The 25,152-nt window shown below is 54.9% G+C and overlaps 1 protein-coding gene across 7 annotated transcripts; it reads left to right on the forward strand.

The window, feature by feature from the left end:
• Nucleotides 1-2: 2 nt before the first annotated feature.
• SLC8B1 (solute carrier family 8 member B1) lies at nt 3-25,101 on the forward strand. Of its 7 annotated transcripts, XM_087424183.1 has the most exons (16): nt 3-606; nt 1,752-2,049; nt 8,185-8,337; nt 8,416-8,468; nt 8,614-8,671; nt 8,810-8,915; nt 8,992-9,159; nt 10,111-10,218; nt 12,060-12,119; nt 12,394-12,524; nt 14,456-14,597; nt 17,510-17,631; nt 19,115-19,268; nt 20,048-20,128; nt 21,757-21,821; nt 23,907-24,226. In XM_087424183.1, the coding sequence occupies exons 2-16, from the start codon at nt 1,894-1,896 to the stop codon at nt 24,102-24,104; spliced, it is 1,755 nt and encodes a 584-aa protein (XP_087280309.1). In that variant the 5' UTR covers nt 3-606; nt 1,752-1,893; the 3' UTR covers nt 24,105-24,226. The 7 variants fall into 7 exon arrangements, with proteins under 7 accessions (XP_087280309.1, XP_087280304.1, XP_087280303.1 ...); XM_087424178.1 differs by lacking the exon at nt 17,510-17,631 and having other exon boundaries at nt 23,907-25,101; XM_087424177.1 differs by having other exon boundaries at nt 8,185-8,468.
• Nucleotides 25,102-25,152: the final 51 nt, after the last annotated feature.

Raw genomic sequence — 25,152 nt, forward strand, 5'->3', positions numbered from 1 at the left:
GCACGGCAAGGCCGCGAGGCCCGGGGGTCGAGGTTCGGAGTGTGCGGGTCCGAGGCCCGGCCCGAGGTGACAGCGGCCTGGCGCCGCCGGAGAGCCGGGCACCCGGATTCAACTTCGCAACATCCGCCGAGATTGGGAAACCGGGCACATTGACGTTCCCGGGGTCCCGCACCCAGAACGTGCAACCGAACATGGGATTGCAGCCCCAGTTTCCTGCCCCTGCTCCTTCCTATCAGGTCTGCGGATCTCGCTAGCGTCTGAGCGCCTGGCACCGCACAGGCGCACAGGAGGCGCTCAGTTAATGCTCCCTTGCGAATGAGCACAAGAAATCAGCGGCCAATAGAGATGAGACACGTGCTGATCCTCAAGTTGGGGACAGCAGAGGGGCCAGCATTTATTGAGCCTTTACTGTATGCTCCGACGGGCCAGCATTTGTCTCCATCTTACAGTTGAGGAATCGGAGGCTCAGAGAGGTGAAGTGACCTCCCCAAGGCCACACAGCTTATAAGTGGCTGAGACTGAATTGAAAACCCGGAGTGTCTGGTTCCCAGTCCGTGCCAGGTGAAGTTCCAGAGAACGACAGAAGAGGGAAGAGTCGGTCAACAGGTGAGGAAAGAGTGCTGGACAGGGGTCTTCTGCCCGCTCTTGTCCCCTCTCCTCCGCGGGGACCTCCTTCCCCTCCTGCCCCTGCCAGGACATTGAGAAACATCTGTGCAAGGAATTACGAAAAAAGTCGTTGTTTTCTGGGCTTTGTTTTTCTTGATGGCAGAAATAAAACATGCTCATCTACAACATGTGGGAGAGCCAAAAGAAGGAAGTTAAGTGTGCCAAGGACTTTTTTCCCCCCCAGTTTAATTTCTTTGGAAGAAAAATGAAGCTGGTTTTGCCCTGGTGTTGAGGGAAAAGGCAGAGTCCAGCCCCGCTCTGCTGCTAATGGACAGTGTGATTTTGAGCAATTCACTTCCCTCTGGGCCTCAGTTTCCCCATCCAAGGAGCTGTTGGCTTTGTGACCTCCTTGCCCTGTGACCCGTTATGGAACTCCTCTGAGCCCAGCTCCCTCCTCAGTAAGAGGGTTGGGGACAATAACATCTCCAGAATTGTCCTGAGGACCCGATGAGGGAGGCAAGGGGCAGGGGCTGGGAGTGAGGAACAGGCCTGGCCTCCCCCTCTGCCCCAGTTTGCTCATCTGTGAAATGGGAATCATAACAGTAGCTTCCTTGGCGAGTCACGGGGATTAAATGAGGTCATCTGTTAAGTGCGTGGCTCACGGCAAGCCCGAGAACAACAACATTGCTTAGTAGTCTCGGACTGGTTGGCCCAGAGGCCAAGTATGGCCCCAGAAGTATGTTTTCGTTGTTCTGAGGGCTGGCGCAGTCCCCACCGCTGCCCACTTCCCATATTTATCTCCCCCAGCTGGCCCCAGGAGGCAGGAATCTCTGGATTCTGAGCCTCAGGCTTGTGGGTTCCAGCCTTGACGTTGTGGTCTCAGGCTGGGGGGTGGGGCAGGCAGGAGAGGCCTAGGTTTCCATGCAGACACTATTGGGGGCTTGGGAAGACGCGGGTATCTGATCTGCATGCTGAAGGAGCTGGACCCTGGGGCCCTCCATTGAACCCCCATGCTGAGTGTGGGTTTCTACACTGGCTTTCCTTGGGTGGGGGGAGGAGGGAGGGCAGATCCTCAGCTGACAAAGTTTTCAGGCCCCTCCTGCTGGGGTCCTGGGGTCTTCAGTGATGTTCTCCCTTTTTCTCAGCCCACCCTGCGGGCCGCTTTTGCTGCCGGCTGCTTGGAACTGACAGACTGCGGAGGGAAGGAGAAGGGGAACTTCGGATTGGAACGGAAACACTGCAGAAGGGGAAGCTACAGAGCGCGAGGGCCAGGCCCCGTGGCGGCTGATGGCCGGCGGGCGGCAGGATCTGCGCTGGGTGCTGAGTTTGCGCTGTGTGCTGCTGATGGTGGAGGCAGTGTCTGGGCTCAGGGGCCCGTCTACAGGGGCTCACCTGAGCCCCCAGTTTCCAGCCGCAGGTGTGAGCCAGACTGCCGTGGTAGACGTGAGTACCCAGACAGGAAGCTGGCATCAGGTGGGGGTGTGTTCATCCAATCCACGAATATTTATTGATCCTCTGCTCTGTGCCGGGGGCGCTGAGCTGCCCCTTAGGGCAGTAAACCAGCCTGTTGCTGAAAAACCGGGACCTTGTCACCGTAGCCAAATCAATGAACACAATGACAAGGAATTGAGGAAAAGAAAGTAATTTTTAATTTTGCTAGCGAAATGAGGACGTGAGAGGCCAGCGCCTCAAAACCCACTGTCCTCCTGAAGTGCTAATAACTAGGGTTTTTAAAGGGAAATCCATGGGAAAGAACTTGTTGTACAAGGGTGTAGATACGGGAGGGGAGCTGTGGCTTTGTAGGTCGGCGCCTTCCCATCAGCCTGCGTTTGGCCTTGTGAGGCTGTTTGCAGGGAGGAGGGTGGTGAGGTAGGGGAAGCCGCAGGTGGGGGTCCGTGGTTGTCTGTCTCTGTGGTGGAGGGTGGATTCTGGTGCCAGGGGGCTGAGGAGTTAGTGTCTGGGAAGCCTTAGCTTCTTGATATTCTCTGGATATCAGTTTCCCTGTAACAAACCTCAAGCCCTGGTAATTAGCCAAAACTTCAGCATGAGGCCACCTGGGCTTTTAACAATTTGTAAGTTCTATTTGCCTTGTGAAGTTCAGGGATACAAAGGTTTAAAAAACTGATATTTACATGTGAATGTAATTTAGAGAAGCAGGGAAAGGGGATGGGTGCTTTTGGTTTTAACCCCCCCGTATATGCTGGGTTTAATGTAGGGGAACTGATATCAGGGCTGGCATCAAGGGGACATTATAGAAAAACCCCTGCCCTCCTGAAGCTGACAGTTTCCCAGGAAGACAATAAAGAAGTAAGCTTGTAAATTTCAGGTGGGGAGATGCCAAGTGCCCTGAAAATAATAGGATAAAGTGGTATTGGGGAGTGGGGGCTGTGAGGGAGAGGGTGTATTTTCAACTATTTCAGATTGAGTGGTCACAGGTGGCATCTGTGAGGAAGTGATCTTCAGGCCAAGCCCTGAATGGAGAAAGGAAGCCACTTATGCAGACATCTGGAGGAAGAACATTCCAGGCAGAGAGAACAGCAAGTGCAAAGGCCCTGAGGCAGCAACAAGCTTAGTGTGTTCCTGGAGCAGTAAGGAGGCCAGAATGGCAGAGTGAGGGGAGAGTGTTAAGAGATGAGGGTGGAGAGAGAGTGATGGCCAGATTATGAAAGGCCTTATAGGCTGAGGCTAGGAGGTGAGATTTGTTTTGTAACAGTGGGGAGTCAATGGAGGGTTTTAAGCAGAGGGATGTCAAAATCTGATTTACTTCTTCAGGGGATCTGTCTGGCTTCTCTGGGGAGAATGGATTGAGAAGGGTGAGGGTGGCAGCAGGGGCCCAGGCTCTTGCAGGTCAGTGGTGTGGTTGTGGGAGACCGGAAGGAAGTGGTGGGATTTGGAATAAGTGTTGAAGGCACGATGAGCGGGATATACTGATGGATTAGATGGCGAGTTGCGGTGGGAGACAGAGGAGTCAAGGATGGCTGCAGATTTCTGGCCTTAGCGACTGCGGGGGTGGTGGTACCGCTGACGGGGCTGCGAGCACAGGGGCAAGAGCAGTGAGGACCCTCGGCTGAGAGGCAGGGAGGGTGTGCGCCATTGAGACCGGCTGCAGGGGACTCGTGTCGCTCCGTTCTGCTGTCTGCAAGGGGAGGAGAGGTGACGGAGATCCGGAGTGCGAGACTGAAGGCGGGGGCTGCTGGGGATGACTCCTGGGGTCCCCTCCACTGCAGGGGCTGGAGTTCTCTCCACATATTTTCTTCGGGGAGAATGGAACAGCAAGCTCCTCTCTCATGAACCGACGGGCGATGGGCTAAGAGTCTTTAGCACCACGTCAAGTTTATGGGGCTGCAAAGAGCCTTCATGCCCCCCCCGCCCCCCCCGCAGCAGGCAGACAGGTAATTACACCCATTTTACAGGTGGGAAAGTGGTTGTGGTTACTGTGGTTAGCAGATTGACTGCTGCCTCTCGGGGCGTGCTCCGTGCCTCGAGCCGGGTAATCCCTCTGAGTTACTGATTGCTTGGGCCAGCCCTGTGCCAAGCCCGGCCAATCCTCCCCGAGCCCCCTCAGGTGGGTGGGATTGTCTGTGCTGTGGGTGAGGACGCTGAGGCTCAGGGAGGGGAAGTTGGCTCCGAGGGAAGTGATAGAGCCAGGAGAGGGCCAGGTATTTTCCTGGGGGTCCTTAGTGACTCAGGGAAGAGGATGAGAAGGGAATGGAGTGGGAGGAGACCGAAAAGTCACCCGCCCCAGACTCAGAGCAATGGCTCCGGAACTATGCCACCCCAGGGCAGAGAGCTGGGGCCTCGGAGGAAGGATGGCCTCCGGGTGGGGGCGGGCAGGCTGCACAGGACCGGGATTCTGGAGGCCAGGACTGGGGATGTGCCTTGCTGACTCACTCTGCTGTCAGGGAGATGGAGGTGAGCTGGGGTGGGATATGTGCCTGCGTCCTCCCTGGCTGACCCTGAGGACCGGGAGGAGGGAGGGCAGGAAGGGGGGGGACAGGGAGAGGAGGCTGCCCCTGTGCAGTGTGGCAGCTTCCCCAGGAGCTTCAGCTAGTAACTTTCAGGCAGAGCTGGGTTTGAAACCACCTCGCAGTGGTGGGCTGTGTGCCCTTGGGCAAGTCACTTTGCTTCTCTGTGCCTCCTTTTTCTTATCTTTAACCTGGAAATAATTGTACCAGCCTCCTAGGTCTGTTACGATGACTGAGTGAGATGGTGCCCCATCTGTGCTCCTACAAATAACTGAGGGATTTCAAAGTCCTGGAGTGATGAGAGCTTACAACTGGGGGATCTGACCTAGGCTGGGGGTGGTCATGGAAGGCTTCCTGGAAGAAGCATCTGGGGAACTAAGAATTGGAGGATGAATGTGGATTAACTGGGGGAAAAGAAGGAGTGGTGTGCCAGGCAGAAGGAACAGCACAGGACATAGGTACATTTGCATCAGTAAAGGGCCGGTGAGCCAGGTTGAGGAGATGGCCAGAGGGCTCAGAGATGAGAAATCTCCCCTCCAGTGTGGTGTTGGTGGGAGTTCAGAGAGGGCTTGTGGAGAGAGTAGAACTGTGATTTCACAAAGCCTTTATTTCTTAAATTATGGTAAAATATGCATAACCTAAAATTCACCATCTTACCTGTTTTTAAGCATACGGTTCAGTGGCATTCAGTACATTCACGTTGTTGTGCGACCATCACCACCTCTGTCTCCAGAACTTTTTTATCTTGCAAAACTAAAACTCTATACCCACTAAACGACGACTCCACATTTCCCTCACCCAGCCCTTGGCAACCACCGTTCTGCTTTCTGTGACTATGAATTTGACTAGAATTATACAACATTTGTCTTTTTGTGACTAGCTTATTTCATTTAGCATAACATTCTCAAGGTTCATCCATGGTATAGTGTGTCAGAATTTTTTTCCTTTTTGAGGCCGAATAATATTCCATTGTATGGATGTACCACAATTTGTTTATCCATATATCCATTGATGGACACTTGGGTTGCTTCTAGGCCTTCTGGCTATTGTGAATAATGCTGTGCACATGGGTGTAGGAATATCTCTTCAAGACCCTGCTTTCAATTCTTTGAGGTAGATACCCAGAAGTGGAATTGCTGGATCATATGGTAATTCTATTTTTTTTAATGTATTTTTTGAATTTCTAATATTTATTTATTTTAGTGTGTGTGTGTGTGTGAGAGGAAGATCAGCCCTGAGCTAACATCCATGCCAATCCTCCTCTTTTTGCTGAGGAAGACTGGCCCTGGGCTAACATCCATGCCCATCTTCCGCCACGTTATATGGGACGCCGCCACAGCATGGCCTGACAAGCGGTGTGTCGAGGCATGCTCGGGATCCGAACCCAGGCCGCTAGCAGTGGAGCGCGTGCACTTAACCACTTCGCTGCGGGGCCGGCCCGGGTAATTCTGTTTTTAATTTCTTGAGGAACCACCATACTGTATTCCACAGCAGCTGTACCATTGTACATTCCCACCAACAGTGCACAAGGTTTCTCCACATCCTCACACTTATTTTCTTTTTTGAAGGTAGCCATCCTAATGGATGTGAAATGGTATCGACAAAGCTTTTAAACAAAAAGGTTGGAAAGGGGGACCTTCCAGGCCGAGGGCATTGCCTAAACAAATGTGCGACAGAACATGACAGAGGGCGAATATCCATTATCTAGAGAGCTACTCCAAGTCAGTAAGAAAAAGCGAACATTCCAATTGAAAACCCTGGCAGTTCACAGAAGGAATACAAACGGCCATTAACACATGAAAAGAGCACTGCCCTTCTCCAGTACTTGGGGACGTGCAGTTTAACAAGGAGATCCCTGCCACGCTGGCCTGAACAAGACGGTAGCCCCACTGTTGGTGAGGGCGTGGAATCACACGTTTCCTGGTGCTGGTGGGGTGTGTGTGAGCAGAGCTTTGGGGAGGGGAGGGTATTTTGGCAAGAATCCATCAATGTTTAAGACACTTATTCCCGTGCCACAGACACTATAGGGCCCCACCCACTTCCTTTGGAGCTGACCATTTTGGTGGGCTTCTGTGGACTTCGAGTTGCCAGTATTTTTTCCAGAACCTTCCATAAGCCTGGTGGGCGGAAGTACTGGGGAACTAGCACCTCCCTCCCCAGCGGTCCTCCCCATGGCTGATGGAGTCGGTGTATAAATACCCCAGCTCCCTAGCCCCGGGTGGGGCCTGTCACTACCCAGCCTTCACGGCCACCTTCCCTTCCCTGACCCGGTTCCCCATTTTGGAGCCTGCATTCCATATTCCTCCCAGATAGACTACTTACTTGATAAACCCTTGTCTCTGGGTCGCTTCTGGAGGAACCCAGCCTAGGTTATGCTCTGACTCAGCACTTTTAGTTGTAGAATTCTTGCTGACAAAGTATTCTCACGTGCTCAGAGAGTCATGTGCAAAGAAGTTCATTGTTGGTGTTATTAAGGAATTAGACACTCCCAAATGCCCACCAGTAGGGAAATGTTACCTCCGCTGTGTATCACCCATAGTAGGAAATACTATGCTGCTGTTAAAGACTCTACAGGGAGGCGGGGGTGTGATGGTTCTAGAGCCTCATACTGCCTGGGTTCCAACTTTGACTCTACCACTGAGTGCACCCTGGGACATCACCTTACTTTCCTTATCTGTAAAATGGGCATGATAATAGTACCTTCCTCATGAGATTGTTGTGCAGATTAATTGAGATACATTTTAAGCTCCTAGCACTGGGCCTGGCATAGAGAAATCACTTAGAATGTTTTTACTTATATTATTTTCTTCATCATGTGTATTAATGTGTGGCATATATGCGAAGTGGTAAAGGCAAATTGCAGGAACAAGAGATGTAGGGAGGATCCATTTCTGTAAAACAAAATCTATAATAGGATGTAGATACAGGTGTCATTGAACTGAGAGATGTGTGTAAGGGTACGTTTCACACTGATCATGGTGGAAGCTCTGGAGAGAGGTGGGATTAGGGAGGGCAGGGATGAGAAGGGGGAATTTAGAAATCTCTGTATGTTGTTTCTTTTTGGTTTGTTTTGTTTTTTAAACAAATGAATTCATAAATTACTTGCGTTAATTTCAAACACAAGGGGCCGGCCCTGTGGCTTAGCGATTAATTGCGCGCGCTCTGCTACTGGCGGCCCGGGTTCGATCCTGGGCGCGCACCGACGCACCGCTTCTCCGGCCATGCTGAGGCCGCGTCCCACATACAGCAACTAGAAGGATGTGCAGCTATGACATACAACTATCTACTGGGGCTTCGGGGGAAAAAAAAAGGAGGAGGACTGGCAATAGATGTTAGCTCAGGGCCAGTCTTCCTCAGCAAAAAGAGGAGGATTGGCATGGATGTTAGCTCAGGGCTGATCTTCCTCAATCAATCAATCAATCAATCAATACATACATACATACATAAAATTTAAAACACAAGTTTATTTTTAAAGATGAAAGTGGGCCATTGGCACCTGGAGGGGGTGGGAGGCTTAGAGACCAGGCTGAAGGAGGTTATCTTCAGCTGCTTAGGTGGGCCTGGTCCAGTCACCTGTGGGGTGTCGGCCCCTGATGTCCCCCCTTTCCCGCAGTGTCGAGATGTGTGTGGCCTGAACGCCTCCGACCGCTGTGACTTCGTCCGGACCAACCCCGACTGCCGCAGCGATGGGGGCTACCTGGACTACCTCGAGGGCATCTTCTGCCACTTCCCGCCCAACCTCCTCCCTCTGGCCATCACCCTCTACGTGAGGCCCTGCCCCGGGGAGCCCATGAGAGGGGCTGCTGGCCCCGGCTGGACCTCACGCCCCCTCTCTGGCCCCCAGGCTCTCTGGCTGCTTTATCTGTTTCTGATCCTGGGAGTCACGGCCGAGAAGTTGTGAGTTTGGCCCTGGGCTCAGGTCCAGCCTGTAGATGGGAAAACAGAGTCCCAGGAGGTTGGCATTCGGGTGACCCTATAGGGGAAGGCTGGGGACAGGGGCCACCCACCGTGAAAGCACTGACTATCTGCTTTTCCTCCGCAGTTTCTGCCCTAACTTGTCTGCCATCTCCAGCACGCTCAAACTGTCCCACAACGTGGCAGTATCCTTTCGTCCGGGTGCTGCGCCCTGGAGAGAGGGAGGGCAGGGAGGGTGGCTGGGAGACAGGGTGGTGGCTCATGGCCCAGGAAAGGCCCGGCAGGCTGGGCCCCTGCACCGAGCCCCTTGACACGCTCCCCATGGCGTCACCTTCCTGGCGTTTGGGAACGGCGCGCCTGATATCTTCAGCGCCATGGTGGCCTTCTCGGATCCGCGCACAGCCGGCCTGGCCTTGGGGGCACTGTTTGGTAGGCGCGGCCCGGCTGGGGGAGGTGGGGCGGCGGGGGGCGCAGGGGGCGCTGACCTTGGCGTCCTCTCCTCCAGGCGCGGGCGTGCTGGTGACCACCGTGGTGGCCGGCGGCATCGCCATCCTGCGCCCCTTCACGGCCGCCTCCAGGCCCTTCCTCAGAGACGTCATCTTCTACATGGTGGCCGTGTTCCTGATCTTCACCGCGTTCTACCTCGGCAGGGTCACCCTGGCGTGGGCTCTGGGTGAGCAGACGCAGGGCCGGCAGGGTCATCCCAGGGCTGATGGGTGGGAGGCGCAGGAGGGACAGGAGGGGGTGGCCAGCAGGGCACAGAGTTACCCTTGGTTCCAAGTGATGGGAACCCTCCTCAAGCTGGCTTGAGCGAAAAGGGAACATAGGGTTCCGATACCCAAGCGGGCAGGGCAGAGCCGGGGGCGATGTTCAGAATTTTCACAGCTGCACATTTTAATAAGCCGTAGTGCCGTGTTGCTGATGTAGCCCTCAGGGTCCCGGCGGCATACACAGCCCATCCAGGTGGTTCAGGTGACGTGGACGGGGGGCATTTTGCAGAGGGTTAAGGGAACCCACAGGGGGTGCTGAGATGCGGAGATACCCAGGGACCAGCAACAGTGGGGTGCTGAGGGGCAGGGAGTGGGATGACTGGAGCCTAGTGAAGCTGGGGGCCGCACCCAGTGCCACCCAGCATGAGCGCGAGTCCTGGGGGGGTCATGGGCCCTGCTAGAGACAGGGCCCCCCAGCAGGGAGGGAGCAGGGAAGAAGGACCCCAGACTCTCTCCTGCTGCCCTCTGATTTGCTGTCGGGCCTCCCATCACGGAACCCAGTGCAGCCAGAGCTCAGGGATGCAGCCTGCAGGGCTCAGCCTCCCGGGACACGGAGCGGGACACGACCCTTAGCACTTGAACAGGGTCCTGGGGGCCACTGTCTGTGCCAGGCATTACTTCCTTGATTGCTGGATTGTGGGGGGCGGGGGCTGGACAGGTGGGAAGGGAGGATGGGCCAAGGAAGGCAGAGGAGGGGGTGGCCTCCAGGACATGGTCCTTTACCTGCTGGTACTGGGCTGGGCTAACACAGAGAGCCACCGGTAACAGGCACCAGCAATAGAACTGGCAGCCCTTGATCTGTGTGCCGTGCAGCCAGGATGCCACTTGGTGACGGTGTGCGCCCTTATCTGCAGGTTACCTAGGCTTGTATGTGTTCTATGTGGTCACTGTGGTTCTCTGCACCTGGATCTACCGCTGGCAGCGGAGGAGATCCCTGGTCTACTCCATGCCGGGGACACCAGGTAAGGGTCTGAACTGAGCCCCAAGAGAGGGCCAGTGGGGGCTGGCCTGTCTGTGCCCTCACCGCGGCCTCACTCCAAGTTCCCCACTTCCCCCTCCGTGCTCGCACCAGGGCGGTCTTTCTGAGATCCCCACTACCCTCGGGGTCAAATCCAGATGCTTCCATATATACAAATACATATACAATAAACATACACAAATACATACACAACACACACACATATACATAAATACATGCACACACACAAATATATACACAGCACATACACACAACACACACAAATATAAAATACATACACAACATGCACACCCCTATAATTTATCGAGCGCTGACTGCCTGCTAGGCACACGTATCGTTGTAAGGCTGTCAGGTAGAGACTAGTATTTTCTCCCTTTATGGATGAGGAAACAGAGAGGTTAAATCCTCGCCAGGCGAGGGAGTGGGCAGAGCCGGGACTCGAACCCTGGGCCCCCAGACCCCAAAGGCCACCTGCGTACCCACGGTGCCAGAGGTCACCACTGGGAACCGACAGACCACCTCTTATGTGCAGAAGTGTTGTGGTTTTTGTGGTGTGACCAGTGTGTTCTTTTAGAAAATTAGGCCAAGATTTAAAATGAAAAGATTTGATGTCAAAATCCTAAATTTCGGCTTCTCTTGAAACATCAGATCTGGCCCCAGCCCTCCATCCCTGCCTGGCACAGTGAGTGGAGCTGAATGTCCCTCTCAGCACAGGGTGTGGTTCTCCAGTTTGCCCCAGTCCCCACCGCTCTCTGTCGTCACCCCCCCACATGGAGGTGGGTTGGTTGCAGACCTGATTATGTTGGGAAATCCGCCTGTTTCACTGGGTCTGTGCTTGGCGCCTTTTGGCCTCTGAGCCCAAGAACCTTGCTCTTGATCTTCTGCCATTGGTGCTGGGCCTCAGCTTTCTTCTCCAGACTCATTTCCCAGCCTCAACTCCATGCCCCAGCTGTGCGGAGCCACCCCACGTCCCTGGACATGCTGTCCTCTCTCTGGCTTTGGCTTTCACTGGGCCTTTGCACATGCTGACCCCTCTCCCTGGTGTGTCCTTCTTCTGAAGAATGTAAGGACTCAGCATGGGGGGAGCGCTATGGAGACCCCGGCTGTCCCTTCTGGGCTTGCACGGCTTCCTGACTCAGCCCAGCACAGCCTTTATCTCTCCGTTCTGTTACTAATTTACTTAGATGTCTGGCTAATGGGCTTTGAGCTTCTGGAGGGCAGGACTGTCTCGTTTCCTCTCACATCCCTCCTACAGGAAGCCTGCCATGATTTTTCCTCTCCTCCCCTCTTTGTCCACTGAGCCTTCGGAGTTCAGCCCACATCACCCCTGTGTGTCTTCTAGATCCATCATAGCCCATCAGGCTGGAACAAAAGAGCAAAATGAGGCCCGGAGAGGGACCCAGAGTCACACAGAGACAGGGCTGGCACTGACTCCTCGCTGGAGGAAGGCCATTTTCCCTTTAGGCCCCTCTTTGCTGGGCGCAGGCCTGTAAGCATGCCAGAGGACTCCCCAGAAAAGCCAGACGGGAAAAGAGAAAGAGGATGGGTCCGGATTCTGAAAGGTGCAAAACGGAAGTCAGTGCGTGTTTGAAGTGCGTCTTCAGACGCTCTCATTGCCTTTAGTGTCAAGCTACATCATTACATTTGAAAACGTTTTGTGAGTTAGACTTCTTCACTCTGTAAGAATTCCTGAGCGAGCTGAGAAATCCAGATACACTTGCCCCCTGCACACGGCCCCCTCCCGGAGTTGCCCTCCCTTAGGAGGGCGTGGGGAGGGTCCGGGCTCCCCAGCCGGCTCGCGTGAAAGGCCCCTCCCTCCCACAGAGATACTGTCAGATTCCGAGGAGGATCGAGCGTCTTCTAACACCAACAGCTATGACTACGGTGAGTCCAGGGCCCTGTGCCCAGCCGAGGGGGGGACCAGGGCGGGGCTGGGGGCGGAGAAATGGGGCGATGGGCCATGCAGGCCCCAGGAGTGAGGCTGCAAACCAGCCTCACCTCTCACCGTCTACGGCGGAGCTGCGGGCCAGGTCCGCCTGCCCCCTGCCAGCCACTGGGGCTTCCTTCTTCGCAAGGACTGGGGGGACCGGTGGGAGGGGGGGTTCGTGGGGGCCGAGCCAGCCCCGGACACCTGCCTGTCCCTGCCTCGTGCACACAGGGGAGGAGTACCGGCCGCTGCTCTTCTACGAGGAGACGACTGCTCAGATCCTGGTGCAGGCCCTCAACCCCCTGGATTACAGGAGGTGGAGGAACAAGTCAGCGTCCTGGAGGGCCCTCAAGGTCTTCAAGGTAGGAAGGGGGACGGAGCCCGCTCCTGGCTTCGTGACGGCGCAGGACAGTGGCCACTCAGCCTTCCCCAGTGCAGTGAGAGGGAGGGGCCGGGGTCTGCTGAGACCCTCCTGGAATAGATGACCTGGGACCTGCTGGGGAGGCTGAGACAGAGAGCTCGTCCGAGGGCCTGACCTGGGGCTCTGCCCCCCGCAGAGGAGGGAGAGCATCTTCCCAGGGACAGAGAGAGAGGGCTGGGTGAGGGCGGGGACCTGGGCTGGGGGAAGGGATGGGTCAAGGTGAGGTCCAGTGAGAAGAAGGCTGGGTTTTTCTGATCACCTGCCGCTTCCTGGGCTCAGTGTCTCGAAGCCTAGCTCTGAGCGGGGGCCCCGGCTGGGTTAGGAGAGGCACAGCTGCGTGAGGCTGCCTTCCACCACCTGGACCACAAAAGTCAGGGCTCTCCCCCCACAGCTGTATCTCCTCCTGAGATAATCTGGAAACCTGTATACATTTCAGGCTTCCTCAGTCCCCAAGGGCAAGTAATGAGCATATTTGTGCCCCCCAGCAGCTCTGGCTGCGTCATGACGTCAGGCAAGTCACTTCACCTCTCTGAGCCTCAGTTTCCTCCACTATAAAATGGGGATGATGATGGTACCTTTCTTCTGGGGCGTTTGTATTAGTAAGTTATTGCTGCAATAATGCTATGTAACAGACAGCCCCCAAAATCCCACTGACTCACGATGACAATGTATTTTCTCATTCAAGGGCCTCTGGGTCATTTGGGGGACTCGACTATAGGCTGTGGTCGGTGGTTCAGGGCTGCCCCACATCTCATTCTGGGGCCGGTGGATCCTTGGGAGTCTGCTCTTTTCTTGGCAGAAGATACCAAGGCAAACTTCACAAGCACATTTTAAGCCTCTGTTCTCCTCACGTTCACCAACAGCCCATTGGCCAAAGCAAGTGACGTGGCCAAGTTCAACATCAATGGGATGGGGAAATAGATTCTGCAGGCTCTAGTCATTTGACAAAGTGTGTGGGTGTTTAATTCTGTTACAGGAAGGGACTGGAGAATTGGGAACAGTATCCAGCCTACCACAGTGGTTGTGACAATTTCATAAACTAACGTATGAAGGGCTGAGTGTGGGGCCTAGCAGATAGTGAGCACTCCATAAGTGTTATTACTAATTTAGACATTGGCCAAAAACACAAGGTGCAGAGTCACTCAGAGCTGGTCCTGTATCCCAGCAGCATGTGCCCTTCTGTGTGGCTTTGGAGAATTCCTTAACCTCTCTGAGCCTCAGTTGTTTCAGCTGGAAGGTAGGAGAACAATAGTTCCTGTGCACAGGTCGTTGTCAGGATTAGCAGATAAGATGCCGTGGCTGAATAACAGCCCCCCAAAGATGTACAAGTCCTGCTCCCCGGGTATGAAGATGTTACCTTATGTGGCAGAAGGGACTTTGCTGACGTGATTAAGGATCTTGAGATGGGGAGAATAGCCTGGGATGTCCAGGGGGGCCCACTGTCATCACGCGGGCCCTTATAGGGAAAGAGGGAGGCTGGAGGCTGAGTCAGAGAAGGAGATGCGACAACAGAAGCACAGCTTGGAGTGACTCGGGGCCACGAGCCAGGGAATGCAGGGGCCCTGGAAGCTGGGAAGGGCGAGGACACGCATTCTGCCGTGGAGCCTCCAGACGGAGCCCAGCCCTGCGGACCCTGGGTCTTAGGACCGTGTCCTCCAGCACCGTCAGGGGACACCGTGTGTGGTGTGAAGGCACTCGGCCGGCGTGTGGCCGTGTGTCACAGCAGCAGGAGGAGGCCAATCCAGGCGCTTAGGGGCCGCACACGGGCGGTGCATCAGCATACAGCCTTGTCCTTGAGTAACTGAGCTCGGGGTGCGGCCGGCGGGCACAGGCCACCTGGGTGACACCCTCCCGCCTTCGCACCCTTGGCAGCTTCCCGTGGAGTTTCTGCTGCTCCTCACCGTCCCCGTCATGGACCCCGACAAGGAGGATGGCAACTGGAAGCGGCCCCTCAACTGCCTGCACCTGGTGATCAGCCCCCTGGTCTTGGTGCTGACTTTGCAGTCGGGGGCCTGTGAGTATCCCCTCCCCCGGTCCGGCCCCTCTTCCCCTCCCCACATCTGGAGTTTTCTCCTCAGCCACGCCAGGGGGCCCTGGGCCAGCGGCAGAATCCTGGGTATACAGCAGGCACTCAATATGTGCTTGTGCCATAAGGGACGCCAGCCTCCTGCAGTTAATTGGTTCAGTTTTGCTGGTTCCTGACGGAGGCTGCAAACTAGTGGCCCTTGGACTGAGTCTTGCCCTCTGGCTTGTTTGCCTGCATTAAAAAATCTGGAGATTTCACATCAAAATCCCGATTTGGGGGCCGGCCCTGTGGCGTAGCGGTTAAGTGCACGAGCTCTGCTGCTGGTGGCCCGGGTTCGGATCCTGGGCGCGCACGGACGCACTGCTTGTCAAGCCATGCTGTGGTGGCGTCCCACATAAAGTGGAGGAAGATGGGCACGGATGTTAGGTCAGGGCCAGTCTTCCTCAGCAAAAGAGGAGGATTGGCATCAGATGTTAGCTCAGAGCTGATCTCCTCAAAAAAAAAAAAAAAAAAATCCCTATTTGGGCCTCTCAAGAATTGGGCTGTATTCCTGGAGGCAGATTGGCTGGAGCTGAGAAGGGGCGTCCCCCAATGGGGGTGCCTGCTATCTGAATCATCACAGGCCCCTCCACTGCCTGTTGGGTGACCTGGGTGGGCTCCCTCACTTGTTTGTGTGGGCTGGCTGGTCCCCACTGGCGTGTGACTTTTCTCCATCTGCCCCAGGCTGTCCTTTGCTTTTCTGACGTGCTCTGGCTAAAGAAATGCCCAGTCTCTAACTTCTGCTGCTCAGGTTCTTCCTATTGTCTAACTTTAGTATCTCATGCTGCCCATTCTTCTGTCATCTGGGCTCCTCCCCCTCAACCCAGGGCTATCACCTGGAGGTGGAGGTGGGGCTCTGGCTGGGTGCAGTGTTATTTGCTATAACTGCATCAGCATGAAGGGGCTGTGAAGTTCCCGGAGTTTCTCCCCCGATTTATGGGGGACACAGGCACCGAGGGAAGGAGAGTCGGAGGGAGGGGAGAGAGACCATCAGGGCACAGTGCGACCTGGAGATGAGAAGGGCGCCCCCTAGGGGTGCCAGCTGTCTGGTTGGTCACCGCCGTCGGTTCCCTATGGCCAGGGACTTGCCTTCACACTCCTTGTGGCTTCTTCAAAGAGTAGATCTCAAGCATCAGTCACTCAAGAACCATCTTCTTGACTTTTCTCCCGTTCTGTACTATTATCTCTGATATTTTTCTTCAATCAGCTCTCTGTTTTTAAGCTTAAATTTATTGAAAAGGGAACTGTATTACCTGCATCAATAGGAGAGTGACGTCATTTCCAATAAATTCAAGGGAACGGCACAAATAAATGCCGTAGAAGTGAAGCATCCGAGCCGGGGGCCTTCGTTGCCTCGGGCGTTGGCTGGCGTCAGAGGTGCTGCAGGCCAGTTAGCGCCCAGTGCAGACTTGCTCCTGGTTACGCCAGAGAGTTGAAGAAGGAATCCCTTTCCTGAGATGTGACCCTGTGGTATTTAGTGTCTTGTCCACGTGCCCCGACACCGTCTAGTGGCATTTGTGACCCCCTTCTGGGCTGAGAACTGGATGGAGAGAACCCCCAGACTCAGCTCCCTGCCCGGGGGTGTCGTGTCCACCAGCAGAGCCCGAGTCTCACCGCCAACCCCCAGCCTCCTCCGTCTCCAGGCCGCCCCCAGAGCCGTCCTCCTAAAGTGCCACTTTCACAGGCTGTGGTTACTCCCCCACTCGGAGGCCTCCCCAGCGCCCCTTGGGAAAAGTCCACGTCCCCCTGCTGTCATTCGAGCCAGCTGTGTCCCCAGCCCTTTCTCTGCCGCTGCTGGCACAGACCTGCTCAGCTCCCTCCCACCCCCCTCTCCCATCTGCCCGCGGAGCCCCTGCACCCCTCTCTGCTCACGGCCCAGCCTCCTCCTCCGTGCTCCGAGAAGCCCTCCTGACCATCCACGCCCCAGCCGCCTCCTAAAATCCCTGCAACTCAGGCTTGGCGAATCCAGAGAGGGGTCTCACCAGGCGTCAGGTTCCCAGCCAGCGCTGTAGGTGAAAACCGAGGTCTGTCACAATTACCCCTGAAAGTCACCCTTGCTGTCTCGTGTGCAGGATTGTGTGTGTTTGGCCCCCTCGTGTAGTTCTGATGCCCGCTGATGTTTGAGAGCCAAGAGCTAGACCAACGAAAGAGCAAGGGAAGTCTGGATGCGTCTGTCTGGACAATCACGCTCTCTATTGCCTTTAAGACCAGTACTGACTCCCTGGGTGCAGAGGGTGGTGTGAGGAGAATTCTCAGACTGGTGTTCTGCCTGCCCGTAGGGTTTCCTCCCTTGAGTGTTGTACTGTGAAGCCTCTGGAACCTTCATAACTTTAGAGTGGACTGGTGTGGGGAGTGGACTTATCAGGAGAGCAGTGCGGGGCTCCAGAGCCGGTGGGTCAGGCTGGGTTTGACTGTGCGGTTTCATCTCGTGGAGCGATGCCCATCCGCGGGAATGCCTGGCTGGACGGTGCTCTCTGAAGCTCAGTCGGACAGAAGCACCGTGGTTGATTAGTGATGTCTGCCATGGGCACGGGAGAGGGTGATGGTGGTGAGGAGTCTTGGCCATCCCCATCCTAGTTCCACGGGAAAAGGCTGGAGAGAGTCTGTTTTTCACGTGTCTTTTCTTTCTGATGTGAGTCACTCGAGGGCAGGGGCTGTGTCTTTAATTTCTCTGTCCCCCTGAAGTGCCTGGGACAGGGCTGGGCACATAGGAGGTACCTACCTTACAACCAAGCAATTGAGTGTGGTGGGTTTTATCCGTGGGTCTGCCCCCCAGGTCCCCTCGGTCATTCTGGGGGGGCCTCCAGGAGGAGGTGCCGAGCTGAAGCTGTGTATCAGCTCCCTTCCTTGTCCCTCTGCAGATGGCGTCTATGAGATAGGTGGCCTCTTCCCTGTGTGGGCCGTGGTGGTGATCACGGGCACAGCCGTGGCTGCGGTGACCTTTTTTGCCACATCCAACAGCGAGCCCCCCAGGCTTCACTGGGTAAGGATCCTGCACTCTCCGAGCTGGGGGGGACACTGAGGTCTCCCAGGCAGATGTCTTGTCTGCGCCTCTGGGGCAGATAGGCCAGTAATCGTTTTCCATAATGCCAGGTCTTTAAAGCCATTTTTTAGGGTTTTTGTACCCATTCAAGGTCCTTTTTTGGGGTAACAACTTTATTTTATTGAGATGTAATTCATATAGCATACAATTCACCCATTCGAAGTGTACAGTTCAGCGGTTTTTAGTATATTCACAGAGTTGTGCAGCCATCGCCACAGTCAATTTTAGAGCATTTTCATTGCCCCAAAAAGAACCCCACACCCATTAGTGGTCACTCCCATCCCACCACCCCATCCCCTGGTCACTGCCAGTCTGCTTTCTGTCTGTAGATTTGCCTGTTCTGGAAATTTCATATAAATGGAATCATACAATATGTGGCCTTCTGTGATTGCCTTTTTTCACTTAGCAAAATGTTGTCCAAGTTCATCCACCTTGTGGCAGGTCAATAAGCTGTTCCTTTTCATGGTTGAATAATATGCCATTGTGTGGAGACCGCACGTTTTGCTTCTCCATTCATCCGTTGATAGACATTTGGGCTGTTTCCGCTTTTTGGATGTTATGAATAGTGCTGCTGTGAACGTCGGTGTAAACGTTTTTGTCTGGAAATACGCTTTCGTTTCTCCTGGGCACATTCCTAGGAGTGAAACTGCGGGGTCACATGTTAACTGTGTGTTTAACTTTTGGAAGAACTGCCAGACATTTCCGCTCCATTAACGAGGAATCACTGGGTTCCAAGTGACCACGATCCAGTGAGGAACGGTTTGGTCTTTGTGGGTGTCCCTTTCCGTTCTCTCCACTCGGCAGCGCGCTGAGGAATTTTTAGGCAGTTCCATCAGAGACTTTTTCTTTAAAAGTTGACTTAAAATTTTAATTTTTACTATTTATTGCTAAAAAATTGTAGTTCTTATTTTGAAAAATTCTGAATGATGTACCGCCCAAAGGGAGTCGAATTTTCTGCAAATGGTTGGTTTAGAGGCATGGTTTTCGACCGGTGTTTCTTTCTAGTCTTTGAAGTATGACACCTGCTCCAACATGGAGGCCCCTTGAAAATATCGTGCTAAGAGACTGGTCACCAGGGACGGCATATTGTACAGGGCCCTGTATATGACGTGTCTAGAGGAGGCAAATCCATAGAGTCAGAAGGGGGAGCAGAGGGTGCCAGGGGCTGGGGGAAGGCTGGGTGCGGTGGGTGACTGCTGTTGGGGATGGAGTTCCTTTTGTGGTGATGGGACGGCACGTGGCCCATAGGCTGGAAGTCTGATGAAAGCCATGATGAACCCTTTCTCGACAAAATGGTAATGTTGAGCTAACGTTTATCGAGCACTTCCTGTGTGCTGCTGTTGTGCCGTTTTCCAGACGAGCACCCGAGGCTGAGTCCCTGGGGGGCCGGCCCTGGTCCCATCAGCACACTCTCCCTCCCCAGCTCTTTGCTTTCCTGGGCTTCCTAACCAGCGCGCTGTGGATCAACGCGGCCGCCACAGAGGTGGTGAACGTCCTGCGGTCCCTGGGCGTGGTCTTCCGGCTGAGCAACACTGTCCTGGGGCTCACGCTGCTGGCCTGGGGGAACAGCATCGGAGGTGACTCGGGGCCGGGTGGGGTTCTGGGATGCGCACAGCCACGTGGTGCTGCTCGTGGCTCCCCCAGCCGGAATGGGCAGGGGCGTCCATGCCATCTGCCCTCAGCATGTGCTCAGGGCCACTGTCGTTTTGGAGTGACCATCACTGGGCATCGGGGTGAGATGGCCTGGACTGCCCCTGGGCATGGAGACTCTGTAGAAGCCCCAGCGTCTTCCCCACTCTCTGATGTGTGGACACCCGGTGGCTCCCCAGAGTTCAGGCAGGACATGGAGCCCATTGCAGCCAACGACGCTGATGTGTACATGGGTGTGTGACATGTGTAGGCCTTCACACATACATACATATATCCTTCTTTAGCGACAGTGGCCAAGTAGGGTTGGCTAGGTTGTGCGCTGCACGAGAGCATCCAGACAAGGGGTCAGGGGGCCAAAATCTAGCTCTCCTTCCACTCGTCTTTTTGGGTACCTTTTTCTAATTTGCACAAAGGTGCTGTGTGTGCCAACAGCAAATGGGACTTGGGTGAAAAATGGGTGGTGGCATGTCACACCCACCAAGTTGCCCCTGCTGGGAAAGAGTTCCCTCCCTAAAAGGAATTAGGGAGGGAATTGTGTCTTATAGGATACTGTGGCCATGGCACCCAGCCATCTAGTACAAGGCCCAGGTGGGCGTTCACCAATGTTTGTTGACTGAATGACTGCGGGTAAGAATGAAGGGGTGAATGACCAAGGAGGCCGGGGGAAGCCTCTGACCACTCAAGGCCTTCTCTCGTTTCCATGCAGATGCCTTCTCAGACTTCACGCTGGCCCGCCAGGGCTACCCGCGGATGGCGTTCGCGGCCTGTTTCGGCGGCATCATCTTCAGTATCCTTTGTGGGGCTGCCCTCGCCTCAGCGCAGGTGGCACGGGCTCTGAGAGCCATGGGTGTGCTCTGCGCCCCACCCAGTATTGGCTCTAGCTGTATGTAACACCTGGGGCAGGCGACGGCTGGTGGGCCTCAGCTTCCTCATCTGTAAAATGGGGCTATTGAGAGGACCCACCTCGTAAGTGTTGTTGTAGGATTGAATGAGGTGACAGAAATGCCTGGTACCTGGTGAGCGCTCAGTGGATGGCAGATCTTCCTGTTAGGGCAGTGGTATTAGCAGACATGTGCCCTCTGGAACACCCTCTCCTTTTTTTTTTTTTTCCTTGGTGAGGAAGATTGGCCCTGAGCTAACATTCGTGCCCATCCTCCTCTATTTTGTATGTGGGATGCCGCCACAGCATAGCTTGGTGAGCAGTGTGTAGGTCCGCACCCGGGATCCAAACCCGCAAACCCCGGGCCGCTGAAGCAGAGCGCGTGAACTTAACCGCTACGCCTCCGGGCCGGCCCCGACCCTCTCCCTCTTGGTCTCCATCCCTACAGCTGTCATGGTCTATAGATGTCAGAGGTTGGCCAACTTTTTCTTAAAGGGCTGAGTAGCATTTTAGACTTTGTGGGGCATGAGATCTGATTTGCAGCTACTCAGCTCTGTTGTAGTGCGAAAACAGCCACAGGCAGAATGTAAAGGAATGGGCCTGACTCTGTTCCAATAAAACTTTATTTATAAAAGCAAGCAGTGGGCCAGATTGGCCCGCAGGCTGTGATTTGCCGCCCCCTGGTCTATATAGAAAAAACGCGGTCAGGCGGCCTGGACTGAAGAAGAAAGGGCTTCAGACCAGACAGGGCTCTGGTTCCAGCACCGCCTCAGGCCAGCTCTGTGACCCCGGGGCTCTGTGCACATCTTACTTGGCGATCTCTGTGAATGCAGAGTGGGTTGGGGTAGAGACCGAGGATGAGGTCCAGCACCAACGTTAGTGCCCAGCACACGGCAGATACTGAACGAGCAGTAGATACTGTTGGTTGTGAAATGGAGAAATATGGTATAAAAGCACTTCAAGCGCAGCTCTCCCCAAGATCCACACCGAGAGGGCCTGCGGGGTGAGCTGCAGCACAGGCAGCCGGCTGGGGGAACACAGAACTGGCCGGGACCATGCAGGCCTGCCGCCGTTTGTAATTCCCAGGCTGAGCGGGGTGCTTTGTTGCCCTTTTGTGCCCACTGGGAGCTGCCCCGGCTTTCGGGCTGGCCTCTCCTGACCTCAGTTGGGTGGGAAGGAGCGAGCCCTGCCTGGAGCATTGTCCTCTGAGCACCCCCTAGAGATGGCCCTGACTCAGGGCCATCACCAGTTCCCCAGTGGACCTCACCTCACCCAGCCTCAGTTTCCCCAGCTGCTGAGTGCTTACCAGGTACCAAGCATTTCTGCCACCTCATTGGATCCTTACAGACTGAGTGCAGAGTGTACACTGGACACTCACCTCCTCAGAGGCACTAACACCCGGGAGGGTCTCCTCAGATAGGGGTTTTTTTTGTGGGGGGTGCCAGAGGGGGCACAGATCATAAAGCAAGCTGACAGGCCGTGTGGTCGGGGTTATGGGGCGGTGGTTCCAGCAAACTTCCTGAGCTGGGCTGCAGATATCCTGGTGGGAGTGGGGCTGGGCTGCCTGCTCCAGATCTCCAGGGGCCACACGGAGGTGAAGGTGAGTAGCCAGCTGCGTCTGCCAGGGACCTCCTTATGATGTCGTCTCCTCCTCCTCCCCGGTCCTCCGGACGGAGAGCATTCACGTCTCAGCAGTTTACACTGCTGTGTAAGTCCTGGGGAGGGGACTCATCTGAATTTGTGACAAGTCTGATTTGTAGACTGTCTTAAAAATAGTTTGCATATGGGGTTGAAAAAGTCTTCCTTACAAGTTCACAGGGTAACGGAGCAGTAGCTTCAGGGGAAAGGGTGGGAAGGCCCTGGATTGAGTCCTGGTTCCATCATGTAAGTCTCTTGCTCTGTGACTTTGAGTGAGTGAGGACGTCTCTGAGTCTCAGTTTCCTCACCTATGAAGTGGGTAAGCGTGCTCCTGGATGAGTGTGCATGAGATAAGGCCAGGCTGAACACCTGTCCCAACACTGCCCACAGGGACGGGCTGGGATGAGAGAGAATAAAGGCGCCATCTGTTGAAGACAGCTGCAGAAGGGGTGCCCAAGAGATCTGGAGAAGGTTCTGAAACACACTGAGTATCAGAGGTTCTCCACTTCAAGGGTCCCAAGAATCTCCTGGGGGGCGCATGAGACCTCCTGACCCAGGCATCCCCGGGGGTGGGGGCTGGGAATCTGCATTTTAACACCAGTTCCCTGGGGACTTGGAAGGTAGGACCCTTGAGAAACACTCCTCTAACAAGGTGGAAAACTCAACCACCTAGCGGGGCCCGGCAGGTAACCAAAATGTGTGGGCGATTCCAGTGGGCCCTCCTGTGGCCAGATATTCCAGATTTTCTAGAGAAGGAAAAATCAGGATTCCTAGTGAACTTTTTTTTTTTTTAAATATCGCACAAGGCAAACAGCAAGGCAGATTCGACCCCTGGGCCGCAAATCTGCATTTCCTGTCAGGGCAACTGTATTCTGAAGGAGTTGAATTCAGAGATGGAACTGAAAAATTAAGATGAGGAGGGGGATGTGGCCTAGGGGATGGTTTTAGGGCCCACCACGTGAAGGCACTTGGAATGTTGTGCGGCTGAACCGTGGCGTTATTAATGGGAACCAAGTCGCCCACCTTTCTCCAGGAGGCCTCCGGGTCTTGAATAGACTCTTGTGGCTGACTTGTAGTTAGCCGGGGGCAGCCAGGCCAGCCTTTCACAGTGGCCACGCCCATAAGCAAATAGCTACTTACTGCCTGAAAAGTTTGCTTTTCTACAAGATAAACACCATCTGCAAATTTTGTTTATACTCTTCATGGGTTTAATAGCTTCCTTTCGGTATCGATTCTCAGGCAGTTCCAGATAACGAGGCTGTAGGGCTGGCTCCCTGAGGGCCCCGTTCTTTTCCCTTGTTCCTTGTGGAGTGTGTGTGTGTGTGTGCCTTTGCCTGCATTCCACTGCCTTTGTGCTGAGTTTACGAAATGCTCCTGCTGGTAACTGCGTAAGACTGAGGGCCTCACGGAAGGTTATCGTGGAAGGATGTACGTGGAGTTGGGTGCAAAACACGGGTTGCTCTTAAATACGCGTGGTGTGATCCATTTCTGGTTTCAGAAGTGCTGTACAGGCCCATGAGCATGTGTACCCACACATGTGCACGTACATGTCACCGTATGGGGAGGCAGGAGAGGGTGCTGGTTAAGAGCTGGGACTTCGATTTGGGCTCCATCACTAATGACTCAGTTTCCTCATCTGCAGATTGGCGACAACCATAACGCTCCCCTTACACGCTGGGAAGGTGTGACACACCTAGCCTGGCACCGAGTGTTAAGTCCTCGATATATGTTAGACAAATGCTAAGCCTGAAGGAAGAGGAGTGGAGAGGGGACGATTTCACTTTTTCTGTGTTGCTTGAGAATTTTTCAACAACTGCATGTAACGTATATTGAACGTATTGCATTAGTTTCCCAGGGCACCATCACAAATGACAAGCCAGGTGGCTTAGGTCATGGAACTTCAGGGTGGGGTGCCATCCCACAGGGCAGGCCCCGCAGCCGCAGGCCGGAAGTCCCTCCCTGGCCCCAGGCGGGGGCCCTCGACTATCACTTGGACTGCTGGCTCCAGTGACCCGGCCTCTCTCCCCTCTCGCCCCTGTCCCCGCAGCTGGAGTCAGATGGACTGCTGGTGTGGGTCTTGGCTGGCGCCCTGGGCCTCAGCCTCGTCTGTTCCCTGGTCTCGGTCCCACTGCAGTGCTTCCAGCTGAACAAGGTCTACGGCTTCTGCCTGCTCCTCTTCTACGTGAGCTTCCTCACGGTGGCCCTGCTCACGGAATTCGGAGTGATTCACTTGAAAAGCGTGTGAGTGAAGCCGTGTCCGCCTGGTGGTCGGGAGGTGTCACTGCCGGCGGCGAGATGCATCTTCTGCAGAGCCCGGGCACGCCTGGCCGTGAATGGGGTGTGGCTCTGTGGGGCCGCTCTCCCTGCTCGAGGTTCCCAGTGGCTGCTGAGTGCAGGGAGCAAAGCTAAGCCTCATTCCTGGGACCTTGGAGACCAGCTTCGCAGGGGACAGAGTTCCAGACAGAAGCCACAGGCTTCCTTGAATTTTCTCCGGAGCCTCTTGAAGGTTGGGGTTGGGGGCTTAGGGGGTGACTGGATGCCTCCCAGGCCCGTGTTGGAAGACCAAAGTGTTCAGGGCTGAAGGCACAGTGGAGGCCCAGGCCCCTCCCCATTGTCGCCCCTGCTTCCTGCACCTTCTCCTCAGGACTCAAAAGGCTGCCAAACCGGTTCGGGGAGTCAGGGCGGCTGGGCCCCGGTGGACAGAACACCTTGTGTGCCGTGGGCTTCAGGCTGATGAGCGTGAGTTCTAGAGCTGCACTATCCAACAGAAATAGCCAAAGTTTGAATCTTCTAGTCGCCACGTTAATAAAGCCAAAGGAAACGAGTGTAATTAATGGTAATATATTTTATTTAAGCCAACGGCTCCAAAATATCAGCACGTGGCCCTGGCCCCACTCGTGGCTGCCACATTGGACGGCGTAGCTCGACTCTACCTCTGGAACTGTCTGCTGGCTGTCAGCATCTCCTCTGTGCCCCTTGGGCTTCCCCAGCTGCAAATGGGAGTCAGTTTGCCTCTGCCCTGTGCCTACCTCAGGGGGAGCCCCGGGCGGGGGTCCAGTGCCTGCAGGCTCTGGAGAGGACAGAATGAGCGCTCCCAGTGCCTTCCTGCTGTCATCGGTGACCCGCCTCTTCAATACGCACCTCTTCCGTTCGCCCGACTGCCTTACGCCAGCATAAAGGGATTCAACTCTTTTTTCCAATGAAAAATGATTAAATACTCCAAGTGTGCAGACAATAACATACACCCAGGTCTGACGGTTCTTCTTTACCTGGGCCAGGGGACAGGGGGTTGG

This window comes from Ceratotherium simum, chromosome 35 (genome assembly GCF_057802395.1).
Source record: "Ceratotherium simum simum isolate JZ-2026a chromosome 35, ASM5780239v1, whole genome shotgun sequence".
Taxonomy (NCBI): domain Eukaryota; kingdom Metazoa; phylum Chordata; class Mammalia; order Perissodactyla; family Rhinocerotidae; genus Ceratotherium; species Ceratotherium simum.